Source organism: Cetorhinus maximus, chromosome 10, assembly GCF_964194155.1.
Source record: "Cetorhinus maximus chromosome 10, sCetMax3.hap1.1, whole genome shotgun sequence".
Lineage (NCBI taxonomy): Eukaryota > Metazoa > Chordata > Chondrichthyes > Lamniformes > Cetorhinidae > Cetorhinus > Cetorhinus maximus.
This window is the reverse complement of record NC_135888.1, coordinates 20,056,146-20,069,465: the sequence shown is the minus strand read 5'-3', so window position 1 is coordinate 20,069,465 and position 13,320 is coordinate 20,056,146. Positions and strand designations below refer to the sequence as shown.

The following is a 13,320-nucleotide window of genomic DNA, read 5'->3' as shown; positions in this document are numbered from 1 at the left end:
ATTATAGCATTCTATAAAAGTGTGACTGAATGGGAAGAGGTTAGAATTCCTTACGATGGGAAAGAATGAGAAGGGGTTGGTTCATTTGGATTCTGTACAACAGGAATCAGTGGAAAAAGATTTGTTGCAATTCTGTACAATGCAACAGCAGTGGAGTCCTTTGGGATTCTGTACAATGGGAGATGCTGGCAAGGGGTTTGATTTATTGAAATGTTACCCTTGGAACAAGTATTTGTAGACTTGGGGATAACGTTGATTAAGTATCTTGTAATTTTGATTCTGTTTAGACTAGATATTTATGATCTTGTTTATTTAAAAGTGTGTTAGGTCAAAGATATACATTATTGCTGAAATTAGAACATATGGGTTACTGGAACTTTTTAATTTTGTAATAAAAAGTAGTAATGCTTAGTAAATAAGATATATAATACATATGTAATAAAAGCCTTGCATCTTGAGCACCCGTGACACATTTGAAAGTGTCACCAAATGCAAAGTGTGCACTCGATTGGCTAGCATAACATTTTCAAGAAACAGTAACAAATCACACGTGAACTATCTTTCAGAGAAAAATATAGTTTTGTGTAGACCTTTGCTGATATTGATAATCCTGCTGCTCTACAAGGGATTTACAAGCATCTGTCAACCTACACTCTTCCCTTCCTCTAAATAACACCAGGATGGGCACATTTACAAAGGCAGCAGTTTCTGAGCAGTGACCACAGGACAGGACAACTCATGACGCTTTCACCCTGAGCAGTTTAAACATCGCATCCACACACCAGAACCCAGGATAGTCAGGAACCACACAACAGAAGATAAACCCAGCTAAATGATGGCAAACCGCTTAAGGCTAGAGTGTGACTGAGCCGTACCACACTGGCCAACTAATCTCAGCCCTTGGGATTCAGTTTTGTGTTTCATAGTTTGTGGTTAAAATGAGAACTTATATTTGGGTTTCCCCACTATAGAAACCTCCTGCTGAAAGTTTGGAGCAGATGGCTACAATTGTTCTGAAACCTTCTGAAAAGACAGTGACGGAGGTGGCTGAGATTCAATCAGGGAAAGGTTTACTTATCACTGGTAAGAAGGGGAAAAAGTCTTTCACATTCCAATTTCTTTCTTTCTAAATTTCTCTTTCCGTACCTGTTAACCTTTCCCCCGTTACTCCTCAAGGCATTTGGTTCCTCACTGGAATACTGTACCACAGATGCCAATCGCCCTGTGGTGCTTCATCTAAATGGGCCATCCTTCGCCTGTGTGTCTGGACCATGAATGTTAGCAAGCTATCAGATCACAAGGGCATGAGCTAGGGTTGTCAGCTGCGATTAAATTTACTCCTGGAGATTTCATCCATCCAACACATCCACCCTTGTGACGCATTGCCTTCCTATGCCAAATGGAAAGCAATAAGACTCATCACCCAATTGGATGATGTCTGACCGTTGGCCAAAACCCCCCCACCCATCACCATTTTCAATATTATTATATCTGGTGAAGAGAAATGTTCAAAGAAAATGACAAAAAAAAACTCCTCCTTAATGTCCGTATGATATTTCTCCACGATTGCAAACAGCAGTGTTCTGGAGATTGATCTTCAATTCCTGGAGACTCCAGGCCAATCCTGGAGGGTTGGCAAACCTAGCATGACACTGAGCCTGACCATCGTCTCCTCTAGTGCCTCCAAACACACAGAGCGGCTGGATGCTGAACTAATTTCCTTCTAAGGAGGGAAGAGTCTGGATAGAACTGGGTGTGTGTGATCATCCTGTAGTCTGGTCTGATTCAAATCTGAAACTTTACCTGTTGTACTGTGGGTGACAGAACAGCATCACTTCAGCTGTGGCTTGGTCGGCAGCACTCTCACCTCTCAGTCAGAGAGTCTGATTTTTAGGCCCCGTTGAGGCTGGGGCTGGAGGTGGACTGGTGCTAAAAATAGCGCCACCAGCCTCGGTGCTGGTTTCTTGGCTCCCTCCCTCCCCCAGGCCATTTTCCTGAAGGCACAAAGGGGATGGCATGGCTGCCAACCCTCACATGGGGGAGTAGCTGATTTAAACCAATTAATGGCTTATTAAGGCTTATACATGTAGACCAACTGGAATTTTCCAGCCGACCTTTGGGTTCCTGGTGGCGTGGAACCAGCTTAGCTGCCAAGACTTGGCCTTCTGGCAGCAGTGAGTTATTTAATTGTCCACCACTGTCCGGTGAAGGACAATTAGACAACTCATGGCAGCAGGAGGCTCCACAAATATTTCCATCCTCAATGAGGGGGGAGCCCAGCACATCAGTGATGCCACCACCAAACACACCTTTCCTTCACCCCCCCGGCGGCATTCCGCAGGGATTGTTCCCTCCGGGACACCCTGGTCCACTCCTCCATCACCCCCTACACCTCAACCCCCTCCCATGGCACCTTCCTATGCAACCGCAGAAGGTGCAACACCTGCCCCTTTACTTCCCCTCGCCTCACCGTCCAAGGGCCCAAACACTCCTTTCAAGTGAAGCAGCATTTCACTTGCATTTCCCTCAATTTAGTCTACTGCACCTCTACATTGGTGAGACCAAACGTAGACTGGGTGACCGCTTTGCAGAACAACTTCGGTCTGTCTGCAAGCATTACCCAGACCTCCCTGTCACTTGCCATTTCAACACTCCACCTTGCTCTCATGCCCGCATGTCCATCCTTGGCTTGTTGCATTGCTCCAGTGAAGCTCAACACAAACTGGAGGAACAGCACCTCATCTTCCAACTAGGCACTTTACAGCCTTCCGGACTGAATATTAAATTCAACAATTTTAGATCATGAACTCTCTCCTCCATCCCCACCCCCTTTCCGATTTCCACCCCACCCCCCTCTTTTTTCCAATAATTTATATAGATTTTTCTTTTCCCACCTATTTCCATTATTTTTAAATGTATTGTTTTATTGTTTTATCTCTACCTTTTAGCCTTTTTCGATTCCTTCACCCCACCCCACCCCCACTAGGGCCATCTGTACCTTGCTTGTCCTGCTTTCTACCCTTAATTAGCACATTCCTTAGATAATATCACCACCTTCAACACCTCTTTGTCCTTTTGTCTGTGACATCTTTTGGTTATCTCCACCTATCACTGGCCCTCTATCCAGCTCTACTTGTCCAACCCCCCTTAAACCAGCTTATATTTCACCTCTCTTCTATTTTTCCTTAGTTCTGTTGAAGGGTCATTCGGACTCGAAACGTTAACTGTGCTCCTCTCCGCAGATGCTGCTAGACCTGCTGAGTTTTTCCAGGTATTTTTGTTTTTGTTTTGGATTTCCAGCATCCCCAGTTTTTTGCTTTTATCTTAGTGCAAAAGATAAGGCTGAAGCATTTGCAACAATCTTCAGCCAGAAGTGCCGAGTGGATGATCTATCTCCGCCTCCTCTGGAGATCCCCAATATCACAGATGCCAGTCTTCAGCCAATTCAATTCACTCCACCTGATATCAAGAAACAGCTGAAGGCACTGGATACTGCAAAGGCTATGGGCTCTGATAATATTCCAGCAATAGTATTGAAGACTTATGCTCCAAAACTTGCTACGCCCCTAGCCAAGCTGTTCCAGTACAGCTACAACACTGGCACCTACCCGGATATGTGGAAAATTGCCCAGATATGTCCTGTACACAAAGCAGGACAAATCCAACCTGTCCAATTACCGCCCATCAGTCTACTCGATCATCAGTAAAGGATGGAAGGGGTCATCAACGATGCTATCAAGTGGCACTTGCTTAGCAATAACCTGCTCACTGACACTCAGTTTGGGTTCCGTCAGGGTTACTCAACTCTTGACTTCTTTATAGCCTTGATTCAAACATGGACGAAAGAGCTGAACTCCAGAGGTGAGGTGAGAGTGATTACCCTTGACATCAAGGAGCATTTGATTGAGTGTGGCATCATGGAGCCCTAGCAAATCTGGAGTCAATGGAAATTTGGGAAAACTCTCCACAGGTTGGAGTCATACCTAGCACAAAGGTGGTTGTTGGAGGTCAATCATCTCAGTTCTAGGACATCACTGCAAGAGTTTCTCAGGGTATTGTCCTAGGCCCAATAGTTTTCAGCTGCTTCATCAATGACCTTCCTTCCATCATAAGGTTAGAAGTGGGGATGTCCATTACGGTGTTCAGCACCATTTGTAACTCCTGAGATACTGAAGCAGTCCATGTCCAAATGCAGCAAAACCTGGACAATATCCAGACTTGGGCTGACAAGTGGAAAGTAACATTCGCACCACACAAGTGCCAGGCAATGACCATCCTCAACAAGAGTGAATCTAACCATCGCCCCTTGACGTTGAATAGCATTACCATCACTGAATCCCCCACTATTAACATCCTGGGGGTTACCATTGACCAGAAACTGAACTGGACCAGCCATATAAAGACTCTGTCTACAAGAGCAGGTCAGAGACTAGGAATCCTGTGGCCAGTAATTCACCTCTTGACTCCCCAAAGCCTGTCCACCATCTACAAGGCACAAATCAAGAGTTTGATGGAATACTCTCCACTTGCCTGGATGAGCTCCAACAACATTCGACACTCAACACCATCCAGGACAAAGCTGTCCCTTTGATTGGCACTCCATCCACATTCACTTCCTACACCACTGATGCATAGTAGCAGCAGTGTGTACATTCTACAAGATGCACTGCAGGAACCCACCAAGGCTCCTTAGACAGCACCTTCCACACCCATGACCTCTACCATCTAGAAGAGCAAGGGCGGCAGACACATGGGAACACCACCACCTGGAAGTTCCCGTCCAAGTCACTCACCATCCTGACTTGGAAATATATCACCATTCCTTCACTGTCGCTGGGTCAAAATCCTGGAACTCCCTCCCTAACAGCACTGTGGGTGTACCTACACCACATGGATTGCAGTGGTTCAAGAAGGCAGCTCACCACCACCTTCTCAAGGCAATTAGGGATGGATAATAAATGCTGGCCTAGCCAGAGATACCCACATCTCATGAACGAATAAAAAAAAAACTCATCATCGCTCCCCCTTCCAACCCCCACAGCTGTTCCCTGGCTGCAACATTTAAACTTAGAAATTTTAGAGAGAGGGCGCCTCCATTTTGAAGCACCCGCTCTCTCACTTACTTTCTATACCATCTTGCTGCTGCTTCAAGCTGGAAGGCACCTGATTGGCCCTCCAGCTTTGAGAACCTGCAGCGTCCTTAATTGCTCTCAGGCCATTAATTGGACGCTCCAGGGAAACTCCCATTGAGTGACTATTTCCCGCACAGTTTGGGCTTCTGATGCCCTTTGAGCCTGACGGGGTGAGAGGGGGAGGTCCAGAATTCAATAGGAATAATCCTGCCCTGAAGGGCCATGCAACCTATTCTCATAATTTCACCTTTTAGACTTGGTAACTGATATTGGGTGAGGGACACATGCACCTTGTCTACTCTATCATTATTCGTGTGTTTGGTTGACATACATACCTTGAACTATGAGTCACCATCACCTTTCACTCAGGCACTGGATGAACTCCCTGACTTCCATTAAACTTTCACTTGAATCCCACAAACAAGCACAGGGGCTACAGTTTAACCTCTCGAACTCCCTCAGGACTTCATTGGAGTACTTGAGCTCTTGAGCTCAAAATCACGGTGCTGGCTTCAAACCCACAACCTGTACCAGATGTTACGATGCTACCAAGGCAACACAGTTGGCACAACAGAGTGGTATTCACCCCACAAGTAGAAACAGAGGGCTGGATTTTCACGAATGAGCCACGAAGCTCGAGTCAAGAAATTTCCTGACTTGGCAGATCCATCTCCATATAAATAAACCCCGCATATACTATTGTCGTTCTGGGGAGGTAGGGTAGGATTGAGTTAGGCCTGCCGACCCCAGAAGCAGTTCAGATGTTGCAACAGAGGCGGGCAAGTGCCAAGGCAGTCTGATCAGAAAGCCTGCTTCGGTTCTCTGAGGCTATGTCCCATTTGTATTAGAGGCCGTTAAGGCCCTCTAGCCTTCATTCATCACACCCCCTCACCTCCCTTTGCCTTTTCCATGTCCACACTCCCAGTATGCCAATATGTACCAAAACAATGAGCCATAGAATAACAAATGCTCACGGGGAAAAAAAATATCCATTCAGCAATGTTCCTTGAAAAAAATAATTGTTTCCCTTAAAACATTATAAATTGTCAATCGGATATTGTCATTCATAGGTTCAGTAACAGAAGCTTTACCACACTTCACGCATCTTTAACCTTATCCAAATAAACATACAGACATTGAAAAAAGCCAGACCAAAGAAGATCATAAGAAATAGGACACATGAAGGGGGAATCATGCCTGACAAATTTATTGGAATTCTCTGAGAAGGTAACAAGCAGGATAGCTAAAGGGCAACTAGTAGATGTAATATATTTGGATTTCCAAAAGGCGTTCGATATGGTACTGCACATAAGGCTACTTAATAAGATAAGAGCCCATGGTGTGGGGGTAGCATATTAGCATGGATAGATGATTGGCTAACTAATAGAAGATAGACAGTTGAGATAAGGGGGGCATTTTTGGATGGCAACCTGTAACTAGTGGAGTGCTACAGGGATCAGTGCTGAGGTCACAATTATTTACAATATATATTAATGACTTGGATGAGGGAAATTAATGTACTATCACCAAGTTTGCAAATGACACAAAAATAGATGGGAAGGCAAGTGGTGAGGATGACACAAAGAGTCTGCAGAGGGAAATAGGTTAAGTGAGTGGGCAAAAACATGGCAGATGGAATATAATGTGGGAAAATGTGAGGTTATGCACTTTGGCAGGAAGAATAGAAGAGCTGAATATTATTTAAGTAGAGAATGACTGCAGAAAGCTGCAGCATAGAGAGATTTGGGAATCCTTGCGCATGAATCCCAAAAAGCTAGCATACAAGTTCAACAGGTAATAGGGAAGGCAAATGGAATGTTGGCCTTTATTTCACGGGAAATGGAGTATAAAAATAGAGAAGTTTTGCTAAAACTAAACAAGGCACTAGTTAGACCACACCTAGAATACTGTGAACAGTTTTGGTCCCCTTATCTAAAGAAAGATATACTGGCATTGGAGGCAGTCCAGAAAAGGTTCAGTAGGTTGATCCTGGGTATGGAAGGATTTTCTTACGAGGAGAGGTCTAGTAGGTTGGGCCTGTACTCATTGGAGTTTAGAAGAATGAGAGGTGACATTATTGAAACATATAAGATTCTTAGGGGGCTTGACAGGGTAGATGCTGAGAGGTTGATTCCCCTTGTGGGAGAGTCTAGGACCAGAGGGCATAATCTCAGGGTAAGGGGCTGTCCTTTTAAGACTGAGTTGAGGAGGAATTTCTTCTCTGAGGGTAATTAATCTGTGTAATTCTTTATCGCAGAGGGCTGCAGAGGCTGGATCATTAAGTATATTCAAGGCTGAGATAGACAGATTTTTAATCAGTAGGGGAATCAAGGGTTATGGGGAAAAGACAGGAAAGTGGAGTTGAGGATTATCAGAACAGCCATGATCTCATTGAATAGCAGAGCAGACTTGATGGGCTGAATGGCCAACTACTCCTATGTCTTATGGTCTGATAAGGAGCAGGAATAGGCCTTTTGGCCCACTGAGCCTGCTTTGTCAATTGATAAGATCATGGCTGACCTGATTGTGGCCTTAATTCCACTTTCCTGACTGTCCCATATCATTTTAACTCCTTTGTTGATTAAAAATCTGCCTAACTCAGCCTTGAATATATCCATTTTAAAAAAAAATTCTTTCATGGAATGTGAGCATCGCTGGCTAGGCCAGCGTTTTTATTGCCCATCCCTAATTGCTCTTGAGAAGGCAGTGGTGAGCCACCACCTTGAACCATTGCAGTCTATGTCATGTAGGTACACCCACAGTGCTGTTAGGAAGAGAGTTCCAGGATTTTGAGCCAGTGACAGTGAAGGAACGAAGATATGTTTTCAAGTCAGGATGGCGAGTGCCTTGGAGGGAAACTTCCGGAGGTGGTGATCCCATGCATCTGCTGCCCTTGTCCTTCTTGGTGGTAGAGGTTGTGCGTTTGGAAGGTGTTGTCGAAGGAGCCTTGGTAAGTTTCCGCCGTGCATCTTGTAGATGATGCACACGGCTGTCACTGTACGTCAGTGGTGGAGGGAGTGAATGTTGAAGGTGTTGGACTGGGTGCCAATCAAGGGGGCTGCTTTATCCTGGATGGTGTCAAGCTTCTTGAGTGTTGTTGGAGTTGCGCTCATCCAGGCAAGTAATTCACCGCACATTTGCCATAGCCATCATGTCATGGTATTTGACGGGAGAGTTCTCACTCCTAGTTCCACACCATTGCCTATGGTGGGGCTTTTCATTGAACAGTGAACTGGTATTTGTTTTTCATTCCAGAGCCAGCCCTGGAACCAACCACGGAAGAAAACTGCAATTCCCCACTGAGCCGTGAACTGACGAATGGTAAAGCAATGATGTGCAACATACGGAGTGAGCAGAATAGGCAAAGGAGGGAGAAGTTAAAGATGGAGGAAGCTGAGCTGTGCAGACAGCTGGAGGTTTGTCATGTACATCAATGGGAACAACATCAGGGGAGATGATGGCGTAGTGATAATGTCACTGAATTTGTAAACCTGACGCCCAGGTTAATGTTCCGGTGGACAAGGGTTCAAATCTCACCACAGCAGCTGGTGGAATTTAAATTCAATTACTAATCTGGAATTGAAAGCTAGTCTCAGTAATGGTGACCATGAAACCATTGTCTCTTGTTGTAAGAAACCACCTGGTTCGCTAATGTCCTTTAGGGAATGAAATCTGCTGTCCTTATCTGGTCTGGCCTACATGCAACTCCAGATCCACAGCAATACGTGGCTGACTCTGAAGTGGTGTGGCAAGCCACTCAGTTCAAGGGCAATTAGGGCTGGGCAACAAATGCTGGCTTTGCCAGTGAAACATGCATCCTGTGAAAGAATAAATTTAGAAACATATAAGCATCATGGCCCTTTAAAGAAAGAAATTGCATTTATATAGCACCTTTATTTTCAGGATGTCCCAAAGCTCTTCACAGCCAATGAGCTATTGTTGTTCACACAATGCAGCATCATTGCATTAAAAACTGAATTATCCAGTAATTTTATTTACGCACTATAAATACCACAGGAAATTCAGAAGTATACGTATTAAGAAAATGACTCGCATAATTTGAGTTAAACAACTTTGAATTATTACTGAATCTGGGAGCAGTTTTATCTAACATTCAGGAGCCACTCAAACTCTGGGGTGATGAATGTTTAAAATGCCAGCTGAGCTCTGAGTGATGCAGTCTCTCGCTCTGAAGTGATTCTTATGTCTGTGTTTTGACTATTTGCCCAGCCTTTGTGACAGTAACATTTTGTCATTCCTGCTGTTTTTATTCCAGGAGTATGATGCCTTTATCAGCAAGACACAGGCTGAATTGATTTCAGACGCTGACATCAACCTGATCCTAAAGCCACAAATTAAAACCCCTGTTGCAGCCCAGCACAAGCCACGAATGATTTTCCCTTGGCTGCAGAGGTACAGAGATTATAGGAAATAAACTTCACTATTACAAATAGATCTTTGTCATCCTTCAAGGTGTGGAGGACATTATTAATCGCCAGATGTAGTTCATGTCACATTGTGTCTATGAAATTGAAATCTGACCTGCAAGGAGGAGAAATTATTGTCCCACACTTAGAATGAGTGCCAAACTTGGAGGTCACTGAGTTTGCAGTTAGCAGTGACAGCAGCAGATGAGGTCCTCCTGTCCGTTTCAGTGTCCTGAGGGGAAAAGGATGGGAAAAATTCAGCTGGCGCACCTGGTCCTGATTGCTATCCATAGACCACTTGTTCAAAAAGGCAGAGAGTGCTCGTTGAGTCAGGCTGATCGTTGACGTCCTGAATGCTAATACTGACACTTAAGAGTGTCGTTCTTAGAATTACACAGCACAGAAAGAAGCCTCCAGACATGTATTGCTAAACCTGCCTGCCTCGGTGCACCTCTATCTCCTTCAAAGGCTTCCTTACTCTGATCCACCTGCTCCCAGCTCTGGCTCAGGAGCTTGGCCACTTGGTGCCAAGGTTCCTCTTGCTCCCAACTTTCCCCTTGCAAGTGTGGATCTGGAAAAAAGAGTGCCCACACCCAACCACCGACTGCACTACGCTGTCTGATTGGCACAACAGCTTTCTATACAGAGTTGAATAAATGCTCCAGAATTGAGCCTTTGAGGTTGCTGCCCCTTCCCCTTCACCCCCATCCCTATGGGCAAATAAGGCAATAAGATAGGCCAAGGCAATAAGATAGGCCCAGCCAAAAATAGATGATCCCTGTACCCCCCACCCACCATCCAAAGCCACTTTCACTGAGCTGTTTTGACACTCTCCTCTTCTCCCTTTGCACACAGTTCTTCCAAGTAGTGAAATGATAAGCAGAGTAGATAGAAGCATGAGAATATGAGGAATCAAAAGGAGGAGGAGGAAGATGAGTGAAGAAAACAGAAGAACGGGAGCAATTTTTTTTTTAAAAAAAGGAGGAGGAACAGGATATCCGGCCCCTCGAGCCTGTTTTGCCATTCATTAAGACCATGGCTGAACTTTCCCCTTCAACTCCACTTTCCCGCCCTATCCCCACACCCCTTGTTTCCTTAGTATCCAAAGATCTATTGATCCCAGTCTTGAATATGTTCATCTACTGAGCATCCACAGCTCCCTGAAGTTGAGAATGCCAGAGATTCATTCTGAGTTAAGAAATTTCTCCTCCTCAGCCCAAAATGGCCAACCCCTTATCCTAAGATTATGACCCTTGGTTCTCGACTCTTCAACCACAAAAACAGCCTCTCAGCTTCTACCCTGTCGAGCCCTCTTAGAGTTTTATACATTTCAATGAGATAAAAACAGTGAAGAAATTAGATAAAAGGAGATAAAGGAGCAAGGGACATAGAAAAATTCAAACAATTTACTGACACCATTCTTGAGTGTGAAGCAGAAGTCGTTCCCTTTGATTCCTTGCCCTCCCTGTCCATAGTGAAACTATTTGGATCCTTCCTCTTCCCCTTTACATTCTCAGTTCAATTTTGTGAAAATTATTATCTTCAGCAAAGCCACCAGGAGATAAACCACTAATAAAACCTAATGCCAACTAGATTTCAAGATGCCGGAGAGCCATTATTCATGCAAGATTTCCTTTTCTGTTTAGGTCTAACATTCTTAAGAGTCCAGCAAAAGCAAATGGTGAGATCTTTCAACCACAAGACATGCCTTCAAAACGAGGTAGGGAGATGTACAATGATTCATATAACAATTCTAATTTTTAAGGTATTTGATATCTTTTAATGGAAGTGCTGACCATCATGGAGTGTTGAACATGCTCTTACCTTATTTTAACTGTCACTTCAGGTGAAAAAGCTAAATACATGGAAAAGATCTTGAAGCCACAAGAGATTACTGGATCTGTGGATGTGAGTTGTCCACCTGGTGAGTCTGAGATTGGCGACCAACCATCCCATGATCCTGTCTCCCGACTTCCTCTTTCCTCCATGCCAGTTGATGAGAATCGGTGTGCGGAAAACCAATCTGAAATGCTTGCCCCTTGTTTGTCTCCAGAATCATCCGGAAGTTCAGATATAGTCATTGAGTCTTCAGATTCATCCCATGACTGTATGGACGAGATTCTCCAATATAGTGACATTGACTATACAGCTTGCAATAGAAATAAAAACAATGGTTCATCTGATGACACTTTGACTGACAGATCTTCAATTGTACTTAAAGAAGAGGGAAATGTGATATTGTCATCAAAACTAACAGAATCACTGTTTGGAAGGAAGTCCCAGTTGTACCTAAATGATAACTGGGATGAGTTTGCTACCAAGTCAACAGATAATTCATTGCAAACCTCTGCCCACCATACATTGAATAATAATACCAACCTGGAAGCAAAAGAAAGCATGGAGTTTGGGAATATTCAACCGAATAATGTTGTCAAAAATTCAGAAAACACCAAAGAGAGCTGGTTTGGATTGGCTAATCATTCTGAGAAGGTTTCTTATTTCAGGGCTTCATCTAACCATCAGCCCACATTAGTGTTGGCAGGGAATGAAATACTTAAACCTGAAAGAGAGGTGGATTGTCAGAAAATGACGACTGCTGGATCAGCCCTTGGAAAGGATGATAACTTCTGTGAAGTGACTGCAACTCCATTTTCCTTGAGAGGTAGCCATGTCCGGAAAAAGAGTGCAGCTTTAGCACATGGTCAACTAGCTCCTGTTAGTGGCCCCAGGACTGCAGAGCTTATTTCACCAATGCTCCCTTTTTCATACATGGATGACATTGCTAGCACTGAAGAAAATCCAAAAGGCCAAGACCGTGTCTCCTTGCGCAATGAGGCAGTGCAATCACCTGCGAGAAATACTTTGTGTGCAAATGAAAATTTGCCATCTTCACTTGAAGAAACAAATCCATTAAGAAGTGAAACTGTTGAAGAAATGGCCCTGTATAGAGCAGGCAGGTCACCTGTGGCTGAAGACGTTGCATCTAAAAATGATGAATTGTCATCTTTGAATGATAAACAGAAGTCATGCGGTAGCCAGACTTCATCTCCAGTTTTAAAGGAGTCTTTATGCAAAGAGGAAGACTTGGTTTCAGTCAAAGGAATCGGCTCATCAGTTCTGGAGGAACAGCCAAATCTTGTAGAAGAAATCTCATCTATAAAAGAGGAGCTGCCATTTTCAGTTGAGGAAGACAGTATGTTCAGTATAAAAGAATTAAGCTCTCCAGTTGATGAATTAATGTTATATGAAAGCGAAGCCTTTCCGCTTCCAGATGAAGCTGATATCTCTTTTGAAACTGAAGATTTTCCTCCGCCACCTGAGGAAATGATTTTGTTAATAAACAAAGAGCTCCCATCTCCAATTGGAGAAAATACCTTTGTTAGAATTGAAGCTCTACCACTGCTATCTGTTGATAACTCTTCGATAAATAAAGGGTTACCATCTTCGGGTGAAAAACACAATTTGGTGAACACTGCTTCTCCCGATGAAGAAAGGACAAGTGCTGCGACAGAGAAACGCAAACAGCCACTCGGAGCAAGTGGAGAAGAGGAAACTAGCACACGGTTTGGCAAGGAAAACCTTCTTTTATCTGAATCCTTAAGAATCCACATACCTCAAGCAGAACAACAACTACCAGATCCTTTAAAGGACTTTAATGTTGGAGACCGGGTGTTAGTGAGTCATGGTGAGCTTGGCACTTTCAAGTGTGAAGACCATACATCGTTTGACCAGGGTAGCTGGGTTGGTGAAGAGCTAACTAA

The 13,320-nt window shown here is 44.0% G+C and overlaps 1 protein-coding gene across 1 annotated transcript in view; it reads left to right on the top strand.

Annotated features, from left to right (window-relative positions):
- LOC144686131 (uncharacterized) overlaps nucleotides 1–8,590 on the top strand; it is a 104,854-nt gene extending 96,264 nt beyond the window's left edge. The window contains exons 25-26 of the mRNA XM_078551276.1: nucleotides 972–1,083; nucleotides 8,388–8,590. Of these exons, the coding sequence (XP_078407402.1) occupies nucleotides 972–1,083; nucleotides 8,388–8,590 (315 nt within the window). The remainder of the gene's footprint in view (nucleotides 1–971; nucleotides 1,084–8,387) is intronic.
- The last annotated feature ends 4,730 nt before the right edge of the window (nucleotides 8,591–13,320 follow it).